Raw genomic sequence first — 16818 nt, forward strand, 5'->3', positions numbered from 1 at the left:
GAACCTCCAAGGAAGAGATCCCAATAAGAGGAAATGGCAAGCCCCCAAATCCTCAAACCTGATCAGCGAATTTGTACACGTCGCGTCGGGGTAGTTGAAGGCCTTCGGTTGAAGAGGGGGTAAAACTAGTGGGATACTAAGTTGGGAATGAGAAACTTCTTTTTGAAGAGCGTGGAGCTGCAGGGCTCTCAAGTAGTAGATTTTATGTTCCTCAAACCCCACCCGAAAGCAGCTCTCAAGGAGCTGCGGTGCGGGAACCACCGAAAGCTACAAATTTATTCCCCAACTACCAATTACGCGGTTTAGTGAGGCTCCAAGGCCCGCCCATCAGTCCAGTACCTCTCTCCTATTGCACAAGCTCACGTCCTCGCCTTCCCCGAGGCTCCTTCGCCTGTCAATCACACTGCTGGTTCGCCCACCAACCTTTGCTCCGCCTCTGTCCATTGACGTAACAGCTGGCGTTCTTTCGCGCCCCAGACTCAAGCTCCCCACCAGTCGCTTCAGTTTCTTATTGGCCAGCAGATTGGAGAGGGAAGGGAAGGGACACTATTTTGCTTTCTGAACTACACCCTCTAGTTTTCCGGTATTCTCAGAGGCTGTCAGGACAGCAATTTTAGCCTGGAGCTGTCGCGCAGGCGTGCAAAATTGCCCACTGCTGGAGGGGTACTTCCCCTCCTACCCAAGAGAATTCGTTACACTGTTGTGACGCAGAGGGCACCCCGCTCGCCGTCTTCACTTGCGATTGGCTGAGACCGAAGTCCGTCATATAGCCACGCCCCATTCCTCTGTCTTACTTCCCAGCCTCGGACTCTTGAGACCGCCCAGGAGGCCACGCCTCACTCCGTTTCTGCCGCTTAGCCCTGCGATTGGCTGAGGAAGCTGGCATGCTTTCCCACCCACTACGGCCTCCGGAGCATCAAGAGGCTGGCAGGACCCCGCGGAAGTTGTCAGTCAAGCTCCTTCCTCCCCACCCCCTTCGCGCGCGCGCACGCGCACCCACACTTGCCTGTACCAACCACCTTCTCAAGTTGTAGCGGTCGCTCGCCCGGGGATCTCCGTGGGCGGCCGACGGGCTCGTGGGGGAGGGGGTTCGGACAGCTTGGCGTTGCGAGAAGCGAGTGTGTGCGCGCCGGGGGCCGGGGCGGTGGGTCACCGCCCCAGGCGATGAGGGGCCAACGCTGACGGAGAAGAGCCGGCACAGCGGCGGCGGCGGATCCGAGGGGACCCGCGATGGCAGCGCCCCGGGAGGAGGCTGCAGACAGGGCCGGCTGCGCTGGCAGCGGCCGCTGAGGTGCTGGCCGGCCGGCCGGCTGGGGACCTGGGCTGAAGGGACAAGAGGCGCGCTCGGCGTCCGCACCCCCGCGCCCTCGTCCCGGTTGTCTAAACTTCAGGCTCTCTTCCACCCGCTCTCGGCGCCCGGAGTCAACAACTTCTTCTCCCCCCTCCGCCCCCGCCCTTCTCTCCCTCGGCCCCGGGAGCTCAGCCCCGCGGGGACCAGGAACCTCCGGCGCTGAGATGTGGCGGTGAGGCGTTGGCGGGCGGCGAGGAGAAGCTCGGCAGCGCCCGGGAGCCGGAGGGCGGTGTGGCCGGGGGACCGGAGAGCAGGGGCGCGAGCTCTCTGCGCCTCTCCCCCGCCTCCTCCTGCTGTCGCCGCCGCTGCCCGTGCGGTGCAAGCAGCAGCCGGAGCTGCCAAGCGCCAGGGCCGCGGAGATGTCGTCGTCGTCGCCGCCGCCGGCGGGGGCTGCCAGCGCCGCCATCTCGGCCTCGGAGAAAGTGGACGGCTTCACCCGGAAATCGGTGCGCAAGGCGCTGAGGCAGAAGCGCTCCCAGGGCTCGTCGCAGTTCCGCAGCCAGGGCAGCCAGGCGGAGCTGCACCCCTTGCCCCAGCTCAAAGGTAACCTCCGAGGGCGCAGCCCGGGAAGCGAGCGCAGGGGCTGGCTCCGCTCGCCTGCGCCAGCAGAACCATTTCCTTCTGGGGCTTCGTTCTCCTGCCCAGCTGGGGCTCGTAGTGTGTGAGCCGTGCTCCCTAAGATGCCTCGGCGTGTCCCCCTTTTATTCAAACAGGTCTGATATGAAGAGTCTTGCTGCTTTTCTTCCTTCTCCTTGACTCACCGTAACTCTTCCCATTTTAGGGGAGGCCAGCACCTTCCCCACTTGCGCGCTCGCTTAACCTGCCCTCCCGATTGGAACTCTCATGCGTCCCGCGAGGTAGTTCTAGTCTCTCTTCCCCCACGCTTGCCCTTTTCCCATCTTGGTTTGACAACTTGGCTTATCTTCTTTCCGACCCTCACTTTCCCAAGTCTCAGCTCCTTTTCGGCCACTGTTAGCTAGTGCTTTACTTTTCTAACTATAAAGCCGTCTGTACCTACCCTCTTCTCAGCGCCCCTTCCCATTGATTGTTGATAAGAGTCATCAGACCAAAAATCCTAATGCAAACAATGGTTAAGAGTTAGCTGGCCTTTAAGTGTATTTATAAAGAAAATGCCTAAAAATCTGACCAGTGTAGTATATCTTATTTACTGGATCGTTAGGTTTAAATGTTATCCTTTAGCTTGAAGAATAGAGGGACTTAAAATGCTCTATTGTCTGAGACTATACACACGGTCAATTTGGAGACGTATAAAGGAGTAGATAGTGTTGTTTTGCCGCGGATTGGGAACTTAGTTCGCCAGGCAGTGATTCCAGAGACTTTGTAGGTTTGTACAGTAATTCAAATTGGTATCCGTGCCTAATGCCATGCAGGAGAACTTGGCACTCCTTTTGGCTCACTTACTTTTTCCCACTAGGCTTAGAGGATTTTCAATAAGTTGTTATCTGGTATTCTAATTTATTCTTTATGAATTACTAACTCTTAATATTGTAATTTTGATATGTTTGCTTATCATGAGATAGAAATCATTATGGAACAAGATGATAATGTTCCTAGACATTAAAAAAAAAAAAAAATTGCAGCAAAAGAAACCTGATAGAAATGTAGATCGTCTGTTTTGCAAGGCCAGGAAATTAAAGGTTCATACTATAGTAGATAGACGTTCAGCGAATTTTTCAATCCATTTGTAAAACCTTCAGCATCCCCTTAAAGGCCAGTCTGGTTCTGATTTGTCTTTGGGCCTGTGGATCCCGCCTTAGTTTGGCCAGGAGTCTAAAGAAAACCCAGATCAAATCACAGTTGCTCTGCAGTAGTTCTGGAACCCCATTCAGACCCTACCGGGCCCTGCCTCTTGGGGTGCCTCTAAATCAAGGACATCCCACAGTCAGAATCAAACTGGCTTTTGAAAAGACGTTTTAAGATATGTTTATATCGCATTTATCATTTGATTGCTCTTTAGCATACAAAAATTGTTAAAATTTGCATAGTGTAGTCAATGGTAGACCACAGTGGTAGGCTTTGCCAGGACTTTAATTCTTGAGCAATGTCATAGCTATAAAAGAATATCATCATCTTACCTATTAGGACATTGGATTGCTATTCATAAATTTAAAATTTTATACTTAATTAAAACATCATACTTAATTTGATACTATTGATTTTCTCATTCAGTTGTCAAATAATTTTTGTAGTTTGAAGGTTTGGTGCTAGTGTTTTTTAAATGTTTATTTAATTTGCTTTTTAGTAAGATATTCTGTTCTGTTAGTATTGTACTTGTTATATTTACATTTATTTAATAAAAATAGTTGTATATTTAACATATTATTGGTTTCAAGCCAGGAAATGTAGCTGTAATACATTTTGCTTTTAAAAGCCTGGCAAAAATATGTGTGGAGTAGGTAATCATCTAAGTTATATGGTTTATGGTTCAACAAGTTAAAGGTACCATGAGCGTTTTATTTATAGTATTTGGTCACTAGTAGAGAAAAAAATAAAATTGGAGCTTTAGATTAATTCTACTTATTTGCATGAAAATATAGTATTTCTCATAAGGAAAGTTATCTATTCAAGATAAATTTATGAAAATTTAATTGAGGAAATAAGACTCTTAGATTACCCACTAATAGAAAAAACTACTTTTACTCCAGATTCCAAAATTCTTAAAAAGTGATTTTTTTAAAAATTCAAATGCTTCACTTAGTACTTTGGCAGTTTATTTGATACCACAGCATTGTGTTTTTTCTGTCAGTAGTAGTTTTTTCCACTTGTGGCCTTAAAAAACAGTGGAAAGCCCTTTAGTATATGTATGAACAAGAATTTGTCTTCCTGCTCTGAAATATAACCTTACTGTGGAGTGATTCAGATATCCCTGGGCATCCAAGATCTTTCAAGTGCTTATACCAACCTGCTTATATTACACTTTGTCCACATGGCTCTAAACTGGAAAGGTACCAACTAGTTTTCCTCAAAGCATGCTGAGTAAGGATTAACAAAATAATCCAACCTTTTCATGTGTAAGAAGTTTATTTGTGTAAAATCACTTAGTAAGTGGATTGCAGGATTTTAATGGTGAAAATGTTCAGAATAAATTCTCTGTTTTGTTATAGAAAGTGTTTAATAAACGAGTCATGTTAAATGGTTTTTAAAAAATGAGACACTGTTGTGTTGGTCCTGAAAATTAGACTGTCTTATATTGTAAAGCTTAAAAAATGTTTTTCTCAAAACAGTTTTTCATCTCTTGTTATGTTAATTCTATAAGCTCTGAGAGATAGGTACAAGAAAATAAAATTAGGAAAATTTTATCAATTATTTTTTCTGTATTTAAGATTTACATTAGCATAGGACTTAATTTTTCTACCTTACACTTTTCATTTGGTTACCAACAATTAGGAAACTTAACTTTTAGAAAATTTGTTATTTACGGAAGGAGGTTTTTCAGTCTGTGTAACCTATTTTGTTAAAGTCTCTTGAAGGATTGGTTTGGTAAAGTAGTTGATGTCTTAACATTTATATAACAATATAGCATTTTCAAATTATTTTACCTTTTTATTTTTAATTATAAAACAATCATAACAAGTGTAACGATCTAAAGATGTGTAACCCTAATCTTTGTTATTTCCTGTTTTTTCACATTTACTAGAGTAGTGCTGTTGTGTGACAATTCATGGCTCTGTATTTTTGCAAACATTGTGTTTCACTGAGTCATCTCAGCAACTTTTTGCAGGACTAATATTATTCCCATTTTATTGATGAGAAAGATGAGAATTGAACAGATTAGTTTCAGGCCTGTGATTATTTATCTGATGGTGTTGCAAGTGACATTGGGACCGAGGTCAAATGATTTTAATATTTTTGCTGTTAACCTGTTTTATATATATTTGAAGCTGTGTGATAGGAAGAGGTGAGCCACTGGGGTTAGACCTGGGTCAGAGGTAAATTTTTAATCTTCCTGGGTTATTTTCCTTATCTGTAAAATGGGGATAATACCTTCCATCTCCCCAGGATTGTGGGGGATTAAGTGAAATAATTTAAGTGCCTAAAAATAGACAAAGAACGTTAGTTTCCATTCTCTTTGGTATTTGAAAGTCCAGATTAAAAATATTTTTAAAATGAAGGATTATTAATAGGATTATTTAAATACTGTAGTAAACTTTCCTAGTTTATTTAAAGTATGATTTTGTTTATAATCAGTTTTCAGATGTAATTTATGTGAAGTGAGGTAAAGCTGTACAGTTTTTCAGCATGAGTGTAGAAATGGGAAGAGGTTAAAGTCAAACTCTTTAAAATATTTAAAGCTGTAGTAAGAATTTTTTACTAAGCAAAGAAATCGAATTAACCAGTAGAATTGTATAGATGTGCATTTCTCATAGAAGACATCCAATAAATAGCCAAGAACAGACTGAAGCTGGTTTTGAGATTGAAGTCACCTTCAGATGAGGTAAAGAATTTCCCAAGTATCACTCAGATCCTTTGTTGGTCCATTCTTAGAAACTGGGTCCCACTGGAAGTTTTGAGGCCAGTTGACAGTAGTGCCGATTGAAGTGCCTCGATTACCTTTAGGGGAAAAAATGTGTGCATTTGTTTTCTTGAGAGTATGTGCTCTTCTAAGGTGACTGTGGAACAAGAACTCTGACATAATCTGAATTTGCATAACTATCTTAACTTTTTTGTGGGGGGAAAACACTCACTCAGTTTTTAAGGTTTATGGGTCTTCTGAAAGTCAGTATCATTCTGTCTAAACACAAAAACCCCTTTTTGTAATTGGGGTGACACTAAAGGAGAGTTCAAATTCATCTGATTATGTTAAGAGAAATTCTTACAAAGGGATATAAAATTTTAGTCATTTTAGGACTATTTTTTGAAAGTATTGTCATATCTCTTCTGGGAGACTTTTTTTTTAACTTTTAAAAAAAAACTTTTTAAGGATATACTTATAGAAATAGTGTCAATTGCTACTTTTCACATAAAGGAAAAACTTTTCTATTTAATTTAACATCTTCAGAATTCCTGTTTAGAATCATATCTCTGCTCCCCCCTACCCATTTTATTACCTTCTCTGACCCTTGGTTTAATTTTTATGAAGTGTCTAATTGAGTAAAGTGATAATCCAGTAAATGTATCTGGTAAAATAGTGTGACCATTGGGGAAGAGCACTATCCTGTAAATAGACTGAAGTTGCCTTCCTGCATTGGTGATGACTCTTAATTGCTTTGGGCTAGTTGTTTAACTCCTTTGAATGTCAGTTTAATCATTTTTCCCTGCAAGAATAACATTTTCCCTTGATAAAAATCACTAAGATGAATTAGTCTTTAATGAGTTATTGCCCCTTTGGATTTCAAAGACAAAAATAATACATTTGGGAAATAATAGGTTTTTGTGCTTTATTTTTTTTATTGTAAAAATCTGGGGATAGGGACTAGTTTATTCTTATTTTTATGTGTTTAGCACTCACGATTGAGAATTTCTCCATCCTGGGTGTGAACTTGGAGAGCTTTAAAAAAAAATCAATGTCTGGGCCCCACCCCCAAGAGATTATAAATTAATTGATTCTAAAGTAGAATCCAGGCGTATGTACTTTTAAAAGCTCCCAGGGTGATTCTAATGTACAGCCAGGGTTGAGAATCACTGGTTTAATGTTATCTGTCTGTTGATATAATTCATTAATTGATACTTTGTCCTTTTCTTTCTGATATTCATGGCTCATTACCCAGCCTATTAACATTTCCTGCCCTTACTTTGCCTCCTTCTGTTTGCATTTCACTCTCTTAGCTTTACTGCCCCCTATGGCTAATCAGCTGCTTTCCTGAAAGGGATAGTGTTAGATTCTGGAGTTTTAGGTATGAGATGATTCTGTCGGATTTTGCTGTAGTTATCATAATTAAAGCCCAGATATTATCATTTGATGCCAAGTGGTCAATTTTCTTTTCTCGTGACTTTTGGAGCTGAAGCTGAGCTGGCAAGTGAAATTGAGAACATATAGTAGAGGCTTGTCTAGTTTTAAGCCCATCATTTGGGGTAACAGGTGATGATTCCAATCACTTTGGAATGTAAAATTGATATACCCTATGTGCTCACAGCATTGTTCTGTTTCTTGAAGATCTAGACCTAATATTACTACTGTATATGCCTTATATTTATTTTGCATCAAGAAATGTTTTTCTCCAGAGTGAAAAAATGTCTGTCATCTTAGATGAAAGATGTCTATCATCTTACTTAATCTTGGCCACAGCTTTTTATTAAAGGTAGTGCAGTGAGGACCCAAGACCGTTTATATTCCATATTCCTATTTTGCCTTTGGCCTTTCTGTTAACCAGTTTGAATAATATTTGTATTTGTTGATTTGTTGTTTTAAGTAAGTGTTCAGTTGTTATGTAGTTATGGTCTCTCTTCCAGAATGAGATGGCAAATTTTTTTTGAAAGCAGAAGTCATTATCTGGTTTTTTTCAAATCCCATTTGGTACCAAATACAGTATTCTGTGCATAATAAATATGGTCATGTAGACAGAATCACTATTTTGATGAAGAAATTACCTGTTAGTTATCTTCTAGTCACACCCCTATCCCCAATCTTTATTGATTTTGCTTCTTTCAGCAGTGTTTGGTGCTACCAGTGATTGAGTATCTTCTGGTTTTTTGATTTAGTATATTTTTACCTAAAACTGGTTCAAAGTTATTTAAAGTAAATGAATTCTGGGTTCTTAATATCTTGATAGTAAATTGTAAATGTAGATTTAAAACAAAGGATTGTTTGCTCTTTTATTTTGTATTTTGCCAATGACTAGTGTGAATGACATGTAACATTACTGATAGATTCGTTGATAGGAAAGTTATTTTGTAAGGTTTGTGTGGAAAAGTAATACCTGGTTGACTCCCAGATAAGGACATGAGTATATACAAACATTGAATCAACTGAAATAATTTGTTTGCAGTAATTTCAAAGTTTGAGGGGCAGTCTTTATTTATAAGGATGTACTTGAAGGAGATGAAAGGAACAAATTTAAAATGTGTAATTACTTTAGTGCATTACTAGGTAACAAGGAACATGCTTTGCTGAAAGAATTTTACATGACAGGCTGGGTTTATGCAAAATAGATTCTACTTGTCTGAGCAGGATATTGACTAATAAGCAGCTTTAAGCCTACTTTTTATGCGTATCTTTTTTGAACTCTTCCCTGAAGGAATTTGTTTATGTGGGCTTTTTGAGTGAGTAGTGAATTTTAGAAATCCTGTGATTTTGATCAGCTTTCCTAATGAAACCTACTGAAGTTTTTTTTGTTTGTTTGTTTGGTTTTTTTTTTTTGGTGGTTTGCTGAATATGATAGGTTCATGTGATAAAGTTCAGAATCTGTTTCTAACTTGGATACTGAAGGCAAGGGATTTCTTGGGAACATACTCCTCCTACTGGAATGGTGATGCTAGTTGTACCTCCTATAACCTTATTGTAGTGTTATATTTAGCTGAGCCTTCCAGTATTGAATGGGACCTCAGAAATCTGGCTTATCCTGCATTGGGAATCGATTACACTCTTGTTGTTCCAAATATACAGCTACCTTGTCATTTCATCAGAGAAGCTTTCTTTAAGGTTGGGAGGAAAGCATGGGGTTTTTAAGCTCTTAGATACTCATAGTTAAAGAGATTAAATGACTGAAACAAGAAGTTTTTATTGACTGGGCTTAGAACTTGCAGTTCAGGAGTATCAGATCTTAAATATAGCTTCAAAATTGTATATTTTGTCTGTTTAATTGATTTTGCCTTTGTTACACACTTACTGGTGAAGGATATTATAGAATTATAGCTGTTATCAGAAGTCAACGATTATTTGAATTCATTGTTAATCCTGTGCCTCTAAATTGATTAAAGTGAAAAAGATGAGATAGTTTTTGTTATAACCCTTGGATTTTGATTAGCAACACTGGATGAGTTTTTAAACATAATTTTTCAGACAGACTTTTCTAAAGATAAACATCTGTTGAAGTTATAAGTAAAATAAGACGTAATTTCTGTAAGAATGTGTATCTGTTTTTTAAAAAACATGTACTATCATTCTTTTTTTAAAAAAATATTCACCTGAGCAATAACCTGGCAGCATTCTTCTTTTAATTGACAAGAGGAAAAAGATTTTGTTTGCCTGCTGTGAAATTAGACACCTAACTTTGCTTTAAAAAATCTAGTACTGAAATATTTTCCTATTTTTTGGTTCCCACAGTGCTTAAAATTTAGGTGAGCATTGTAGAGATGAAAATTTTACTCACTTATCAGTTGGTTAAAGAGCAGCTTATAACACCAAAGTCATGGGTTTGGATCTCTGTACCGGCCAGCTGCCAATAAATAAATAGATAAAAATTTGATTTAAGTGAATAAAGTCATGAATACTTTTTCCTTTGAAATTAAATGTCTTTAGGAGCTTATAGTTGGTGGTGAATACAGACTTATAAGCAGAAAGTTTCAATTAATGTGGTAAGTGTTGTAGTAAGAGTAAGCTGTGAGATGTTAGGGGAGTATGTGAGGGACCCAATCCAGTTTTGATATGGGAGGAGAGAGATCAGGGAAAGCTTCCTGGAGGAAGTGGCAAGTAAACTGAGACCTAAGAAGTCAGAAGGTATTAGGCCAAGATAGATGGGGTCTAAGAGGTCCACCTCAAGGACAATATGTATAGACCCAGAGGAATGTGAGCATGGTGTATTTTGGGAATTTCCAGCAGTTTATATGGCAGTGATATAGAATATAATAGGATACTGGCTACAGAAGAGATTGCAGCAACAGTTAGGGCCAAGGTCATAGTCTTGATGCGATATTGAAGAACGGATGTGAGTATTATACTCATTTATACCTGACAGTAGTATGAAGAGTGTGTTGGGAGATGAGAATGATTAACAGTAGTTAGGATATAATCCAGACAAGAGATGAAGGTGGCCTTGTCTAAGTGGGGATGGGGTTGTCTCACAGGCAGAACTTAGTGAAGTGACTTGGGTAACTAGATGTATGATAGAAGTTTATTGAAAGGGAGAAAATGAGACATATCAGATTTGGGAGAAGATAATGGTTCTTTGTTGGACAGGTTGACGTGACTGTGGGAAATCAAAGTGAAGTTACCTAGTAGGAAGTTAGATGATTGGGGTCTGGAGCTAAGTAGAGAGATATATGCTAGAGATAATAATTTGGGAGTCTTTAGTTTATAGATGGCATTCGAAGCGATGGAAGTGACTATCCACTGAAAATATATAGAACGAGAAGGGGTCAAGGAATACCTAAAGATTTAGATGATGGTCAAAGGAAAAGGAGCAACCAAGCAGCAAGATGGCTTGTGACAGCAAAGGAAGACAGAGAGCATGGAGACAAGGCAGTCGAGAGAAGGGAGTATTTTAAAAACTGGGGTATCTGTGAGGGGAGTTATAACAATGAAGAGCTGGGAACAAGTCAAATAAGACCTGGAAAGTTTCCGGGTTTGGTAGTGTGCAGACAACATTGGTGTTTTGAGAGGGGTTTCAGAGGATTAATAGACTTGAAATGAAATTTCTATAAGGTGTGGAGTGAGAGGAAATTGTGAAAGCTGAGTCAGTAAGCATGGGCAATTCTTTCAGGAAGTTTTGGCAGTTTTTTTAAAAAAAAATTGGCTGTTAGGTAGAGAATGGATTGTAGCAGAACAAGATTTTTAGGAGGAGGACCAGTTGAGAGATTATTTTAATAGGCTAGGTAAGTCATGATGTGGCTTGGGCAAGGGTGATAGCAGCAGAGATGGAAAGAAAGAGATGTATTTGAGATATAGGATTAGTTAATGAGTTGTTTGGGGGAGATAGAAAAGGAAAGTAGGAGTCAAGGATGATTCTCAGGTGTTTTGCGTTGGATACCTGGGTGGATAGGGGTACATACCACTACTGAGATGGGAGTACACTGGTGAAAGAACCAGATATAGGGGGAAATATAGAGTTGTATTTTGGAAATTTTAAATTTGAGAGGTTTTTTAGAAACCCAGTTATAATTGTCAAATAGACCTTGATATGTGAATCAAAGAGTGCCTACTTGGTAATTTCTTTGACATTAATTACACTCTTTATTTTAACCTTTAATGACCTGCCAAGACTTTCAAATTTGCTTCTTAGAAGATGTCCATAGATTGGATTGCTAGTTACTTGGCATTCTGGCCGAATTGGGATTACCTATTCCCTACTCAATGGAGTATCTTCTGTGTACACCAGATGGCGAGATGTCTTTGGTATATGCTTAAGAGAGATCCCACAAAATATGTTGGGACAAGTGCATGAGTAAGGTTAGAGTTACTTAATTGCCTGCTTTCTGACTCTTAGACTGTTAAATGTTTTGAGACCTGAGATCCATATCTTCCTACACAGCATTTAGGCAGTCAGTGCTAAGTTTTAATATTTATTGAATGAAATAATGAAGCAAAACCTATTAAATTGATTTAAAAGAAAAACAGCATTTTGTATCACATTCACAATTTTGTAGTGATTTATAACTGAGTAATGTTTACACATAATGTCAATCTTGTTAGCATTTTGTAGATTAAGAAACCAAACCTAGGTAGGTTATATTCCTGTGCAGGTCATTTACAGCTTGATGTCAATTGGTTATTGATTCCTCTTGGGTATCACTAAACTGAAGATGTGTATTGCCTGCACTAAAGCAAAATTGAGCACCTTATTTCCTAGCAGGGCAACAGAGAAATATTTGTAAACAAGAACCTTACCAAGAGATAAACTGGTTTCTTTTAGGTGCTGGGCAAGTAGGTCAGTATTGAACATGGGTTTTTCTAAGAACTTTTAAAGCAGGAGATCCTTGTTTCTTAAATTCTTCAGATAAAATAATGCTTCAGTGATCTTATTTGTGGTCTTTCTTTTAGCACTGTCTCCCCCTCCTCCCTTTTTAAAGTAAATTAAAATTTTCCTCAAGAAAAAAATTTGAAAACACTTGTTTTATGAATGAGAACTGTGAAGCAACATGAAGTGAACTGTTAATCACTTATTTGTGTCACAACTAGATTTATAATTTGGAGTCACTAATTATGCAGTTAAAGTTATAATGATTTGTGATTAGCAACTTGGAGAAATTATTATAGATTATCAAGAACTGATTAGACTGTCTACTTATTTTTGTCTCTCTTTTGGAAATGCTGGGTGTATTTTTGCCCTCTGCACAACGTTTTTGAAAACATTTTTGTTTAACTGTGGCCAACTACATTAGCATAGCACTGTCTTTCTGATCAAATTTTCCCAATATGAGAGAGGAAAATAAGTTGGGGAAGATGATTGAGACGTGGATATAGAAGTCAGTTGGCTACAGATGCAAGGAAAAAGTCCTTGAGCTTTCTGTCTGATTGTGGCAGCCAAGATTGAATAGAGGAATACAGGGGGAAAAGATGGCGAGAGTAATTTTGCAACTTGGGAAAGCAGGGAAGAGCCTGTTTTACTCCAAAGAACCTAAAATTTGAGTTTACACAGATATGTTATTCCCTATCACCCTTTACTTGGTTGATTATACCTTTAAAAGCTTAATGGTTAAACTAATTAAAAGCAAAAAAAAAAAGTCAATTGGGCTAATTCATCTATCACTTTAGTGGTTTCATTCTTCTACTAAAACCTCCAAACAAGCTGAAATTAGACAGTTATATGTTATCTCCTTAAGTAATTTTCCACATGCATTTGTGCTTCCAGTGAATGGACCAACTTAACTTTGGATTCAAAGTAGAAATAAAGTAGTAAATGTAACCATGAAATGCTTTTCAGATGCCTTTATTTCCCACAGTGATATTGCCTTCATTGGAAATTTTGATCATTCATGTAGGAATGTTGAAAAAACAAAACAAACAAACAAACCCCCCCCCCCCCAGCTTTTACCTAGCTATCAGATAGATATTCAGGCACTGGTTTTGGTACTTCATATAGTTTGATAATCTGTTTTTAATTTGGTTCACCTGGATGACCCTTCACATACAACATTTTGAGAACTGTTTTTTTTAAGTCTCCTCTGGGATAGGAATGACACTATTTTAGGATACAATACTTGCTGTGAGTCACAAGTGAGTCTCAGTTTTCATGGTTTTCTAAAATTAAGTCATTTAAAGAATATGCAGTGAGAAAGGTCATATTCTTAACTACCTTTAAAGGTAGAAAATAAAAATCCCCATCTAGAGGAAACCTCACTTAAGTTTTTGAGCATCTTCCCATATTTTCCCATTAGTGGGATCATACAGTGTATGCTGTTCTGTACCCCATTGTTTTCACTTAATAGAATATTGTAAATAGCATATTTCTGAACGAAAAAAATTAAAATCAACTTAGAATTGTTCCCTAATAAAATTTTTTCTAGAAATACTGAATTAACTCATTTGAAACCTTGGTTATAAATTCTTTGTATTAAAAGGAAAGGAAATAATTTCTAAGAGTATTGGTATTTAATTTTAGGCAGGTTATATGTGTATCTCTTGGAAAATCCAGTTAAAGGAATGTACCATCTTCTCAGAAAATATATACAATATTTTGTATATAATTTCACGGTTCTTGTATTCTGCCCTGCTCCCCCCCCCCCCCCCCAGCAGCTCATCTATGTTGATAGCGAGATGTCTGTAGAGCTTAGGTCCTGCTCTAGAGACTTGATATTTCCTAGGAGTTATAGTAGGAATAGCTGTAAGATGGAACCTCCTTATAATCATTAAAACTGAAAATAGCTATAGCTCTTCATTCCATCTATAGAGATCATTTAACACTTCTTGTTCCCCAAAAGTCCTGAATGAGAGACAAAAATACTCTTAAAGAGCTTGTGTTATTAAATGAATAGCAGGTTTTATATTCAAATTGAATTAAGGAGATGACATAAATATTCCACTTATTCTTCTAGGAGCCTGTTTTTTAGTATTATGCTTCCTAAAGTCCAAGGTTCCACATCCCATGGAATCTATATAACATGCTCTTTAACTCATCTTCAGTCCTTGTTCTTTTCTGCTTTATCAGAAGTAGTTTTCAAATACAAAAGATAGCATACAGTTCATTTTTTTGAAATAAAAATTGAACAGTTTATTTTAACTCTTACGTAATGCAATAGTTGTGGATGTACTGATATTTGAATAGTAATTGATTAAAGCATGGAAATATTTATTTATGCTCTTGAAAGTTTTAAATAGAGGGCCAACCGGTGGCTCACTTGGGAGAGTGTGGTGCTGATAACACCAAGGCCATGGGTTTGAATCCTATATAAGGATGTCTGGTTCGCTCACTGGCTGAGCGTGGTGCTGACACCACCAAGCCAAGGGTTAAGATCTCCTTACCGATCATCTTAAAAAAAAAAAGAAAAAAGAAAAGAAAGAAAGTTTTAGATAGTATTCTAGGGGTTTTCTTAAAATGATGTACATTTATATATTAGAACATTATCAAACTGGTAGTGTGCATGTGTTAAAATTTCCTAAAATGTGATGTCTACAATTTTTCCCCACCATTTTCAATTTTAATGAAATCACAGAACCTTAACTAAATCATATTTAGTCACAGTGCTGTGAAACATTTATTAATAAACATTTCTATTGTTACTTTATAACAGCCTGATCTCTAAAATTTCAAATAAAACCTGATTTTAGACTCCTAGTTATTAATGTTCTGCCAAAAAAAGCTACATGTCCTATATTCTGTGCCAGTTTCTTAAATTAGAATCTTGGATTGCATCCTCATCATGTCACTGTAGTGGTATTGCTGGGTTGCTATGATACGGTTCTTGTTCTGTAATTTGTAGCATGAATCCTATATGGGATCTTATTTTAGATTTCAAATATGTGAGCAGCAATAATCATGGATATAATACTGCTACTTCAAATTATTTATTCTTAAATGTAGAGAATTAACAATGAACAACTTGAAATAACTTGGTTATCCTAAGAAGTTTAGTTTATCACATTGACTTTTATGAAGGTAAGAAGGAAGAGGAAGGTTTTATGATGATAAATATCTCAAAATTTTATTGTTTTTCTACTTGGTATTTGAGATATTGAGAGAAATGAATATGGACTAGATTTTCTGGTAAGATGCACTTGAGACAGTACCAGCAAAACCATATAATAGTGGAAAACTCTAAATTATCTTATTGTACTGGATTAAAAACAAATCTGTGAACTGTTCTTAAAACCAGCCATATATAGCCATATTAATAAAATATTATTATTACCTCTTTTTCATTTTATATGTCAGTTTTGGGGTTTTCATTTATATGTCCCTAGAAAATTTTTATCGATCTAATTTAGTATTAAAAATTATAGGCAACATAAAGACAAAATGAGAGGATTCTAAGCATGTGTTAAATACACCTTTGTGATAGAGTAAAGTTTATGTGATTATTAGTGGCATATCTGCAATTGATCTTTAAACTTTTACTCTCTTTCCGTGGTATATTGGGCATTTGGTGTGAAAGTATTTTAGAGACCAGGACTGGACTAACTTTTTAAAACAAATTTATTGAGATATAATTTACATATTATGCAATTCACCCATTTAAGGTGTACAGTTCAGTGGCTTTTAATATGAGAGTACTTCAAAAAGTTCATGGAAAGATTTATATTATCTTTTAATTTTATTTTTCCATGAACTTTTAGAAGTACCCTTGTATGTTCACAGATATGTGTAACCCACAGTCTATTTTAGAATATTTTCATCATCTCAAAAAAAAATCCCATACCCTTTAATAATCACCTCCTATCCTCTCAGGGCTCCCCCTCCCCCCAGTCCTAAGCAACCAGTGCTAAGCAATCTACTCTCTGTCTCTATAAATTTACCTATTCTGAACATTTCATAAGAATGGAATTATATAATATGTTGTCTTTTGTGACTGGCTTCTTTCCCTTAGCATTAACATTTTCAAGGTTCATCCATGTTGTAGCATGTGTCAGTACTTCATTCCTTTTTGTGGCTGATTAATATTCTGTTGCACCTCTATACCACGTTTTATTTATCCATTCGTTATTTGATAGACATTTGGGTTGTTTCCACTTTTGGTTATGAATAATATTGCTATAAGCATTTGTGTACAATATTTTGTGTAGACATACATTTTCATTTCTCTTGGCTATATACATACCTAAGAGTAGAATTGCTGCGTCATATGGTAATTCTGGGTTTAATTGCTCAAGGAACTGGCACACTTTCCCACAGCAGCTGCACGATTTTTACATTCTCACCTGTGATGCGTGAGGTTTCTGATCTCTCCACATTCTTACCAATACATATTCTGACTTCTGATTATAGCCATCCTAATGAATGTGAAGTGGTATCTCTTGTGGTTATGATTTGCATTTCCCTAATGACTAATGATGTCAAGCGGCTCTTAATGTGCTTATTGGCCATTTGTATATCTTCCTTGGAGAAATGGCTCTTTCTTTCTGCCTATTTTTTAACTATCTTTTTTGTCATTGAGCTGTGAGAATTCTTTATATATTTGTTATACATGTCCCTTTG

At 37.8% G+C, this 16818-nt stretch overlaps 1 protein-coding gene across 2 annotated transcripts in view; it reads left to right on the top strand.

The window, feature by feature from the left end:
* The first annotated feature begins 984 nt into the window (after positions 1-984).
* PPP2R5A (protein phosphatase 2 regulatory subunit B'alpha) overlaps positions 985-16818 on the top strand; it is a 68869-nt gene continuing 53035 nt past the window's right edge. For both annotated transcript variants that reach the window (XM_063113701.1, XM_063113702.1), the window contains exon 1: positions 985-1894. In XM_063113701.1, the coding sequence (XP_062969771.1) occupies positions 1711-1894 (184 nt within the window). In that variant the 5' untranslated portion in view covers positions 985-1710. The remainder of the gene's footprint in view (positions 1895-16818) is intronic.

This window comes from Cynocephalus volans, chromosome 11 (assembly GCF_027409185.1).
Source record: "Cynocephalus volans isolate mCynVol1 chromosome 11, mCynVol1.pri, whole genome shotgun sequence".
NCBI classification, from domain to species: Eukaryota; Metazoa; Chordata; class Mammalia; order Dermoptera; family Cynocephalidae; genus Cynocephalus; species Cynocephalus volans.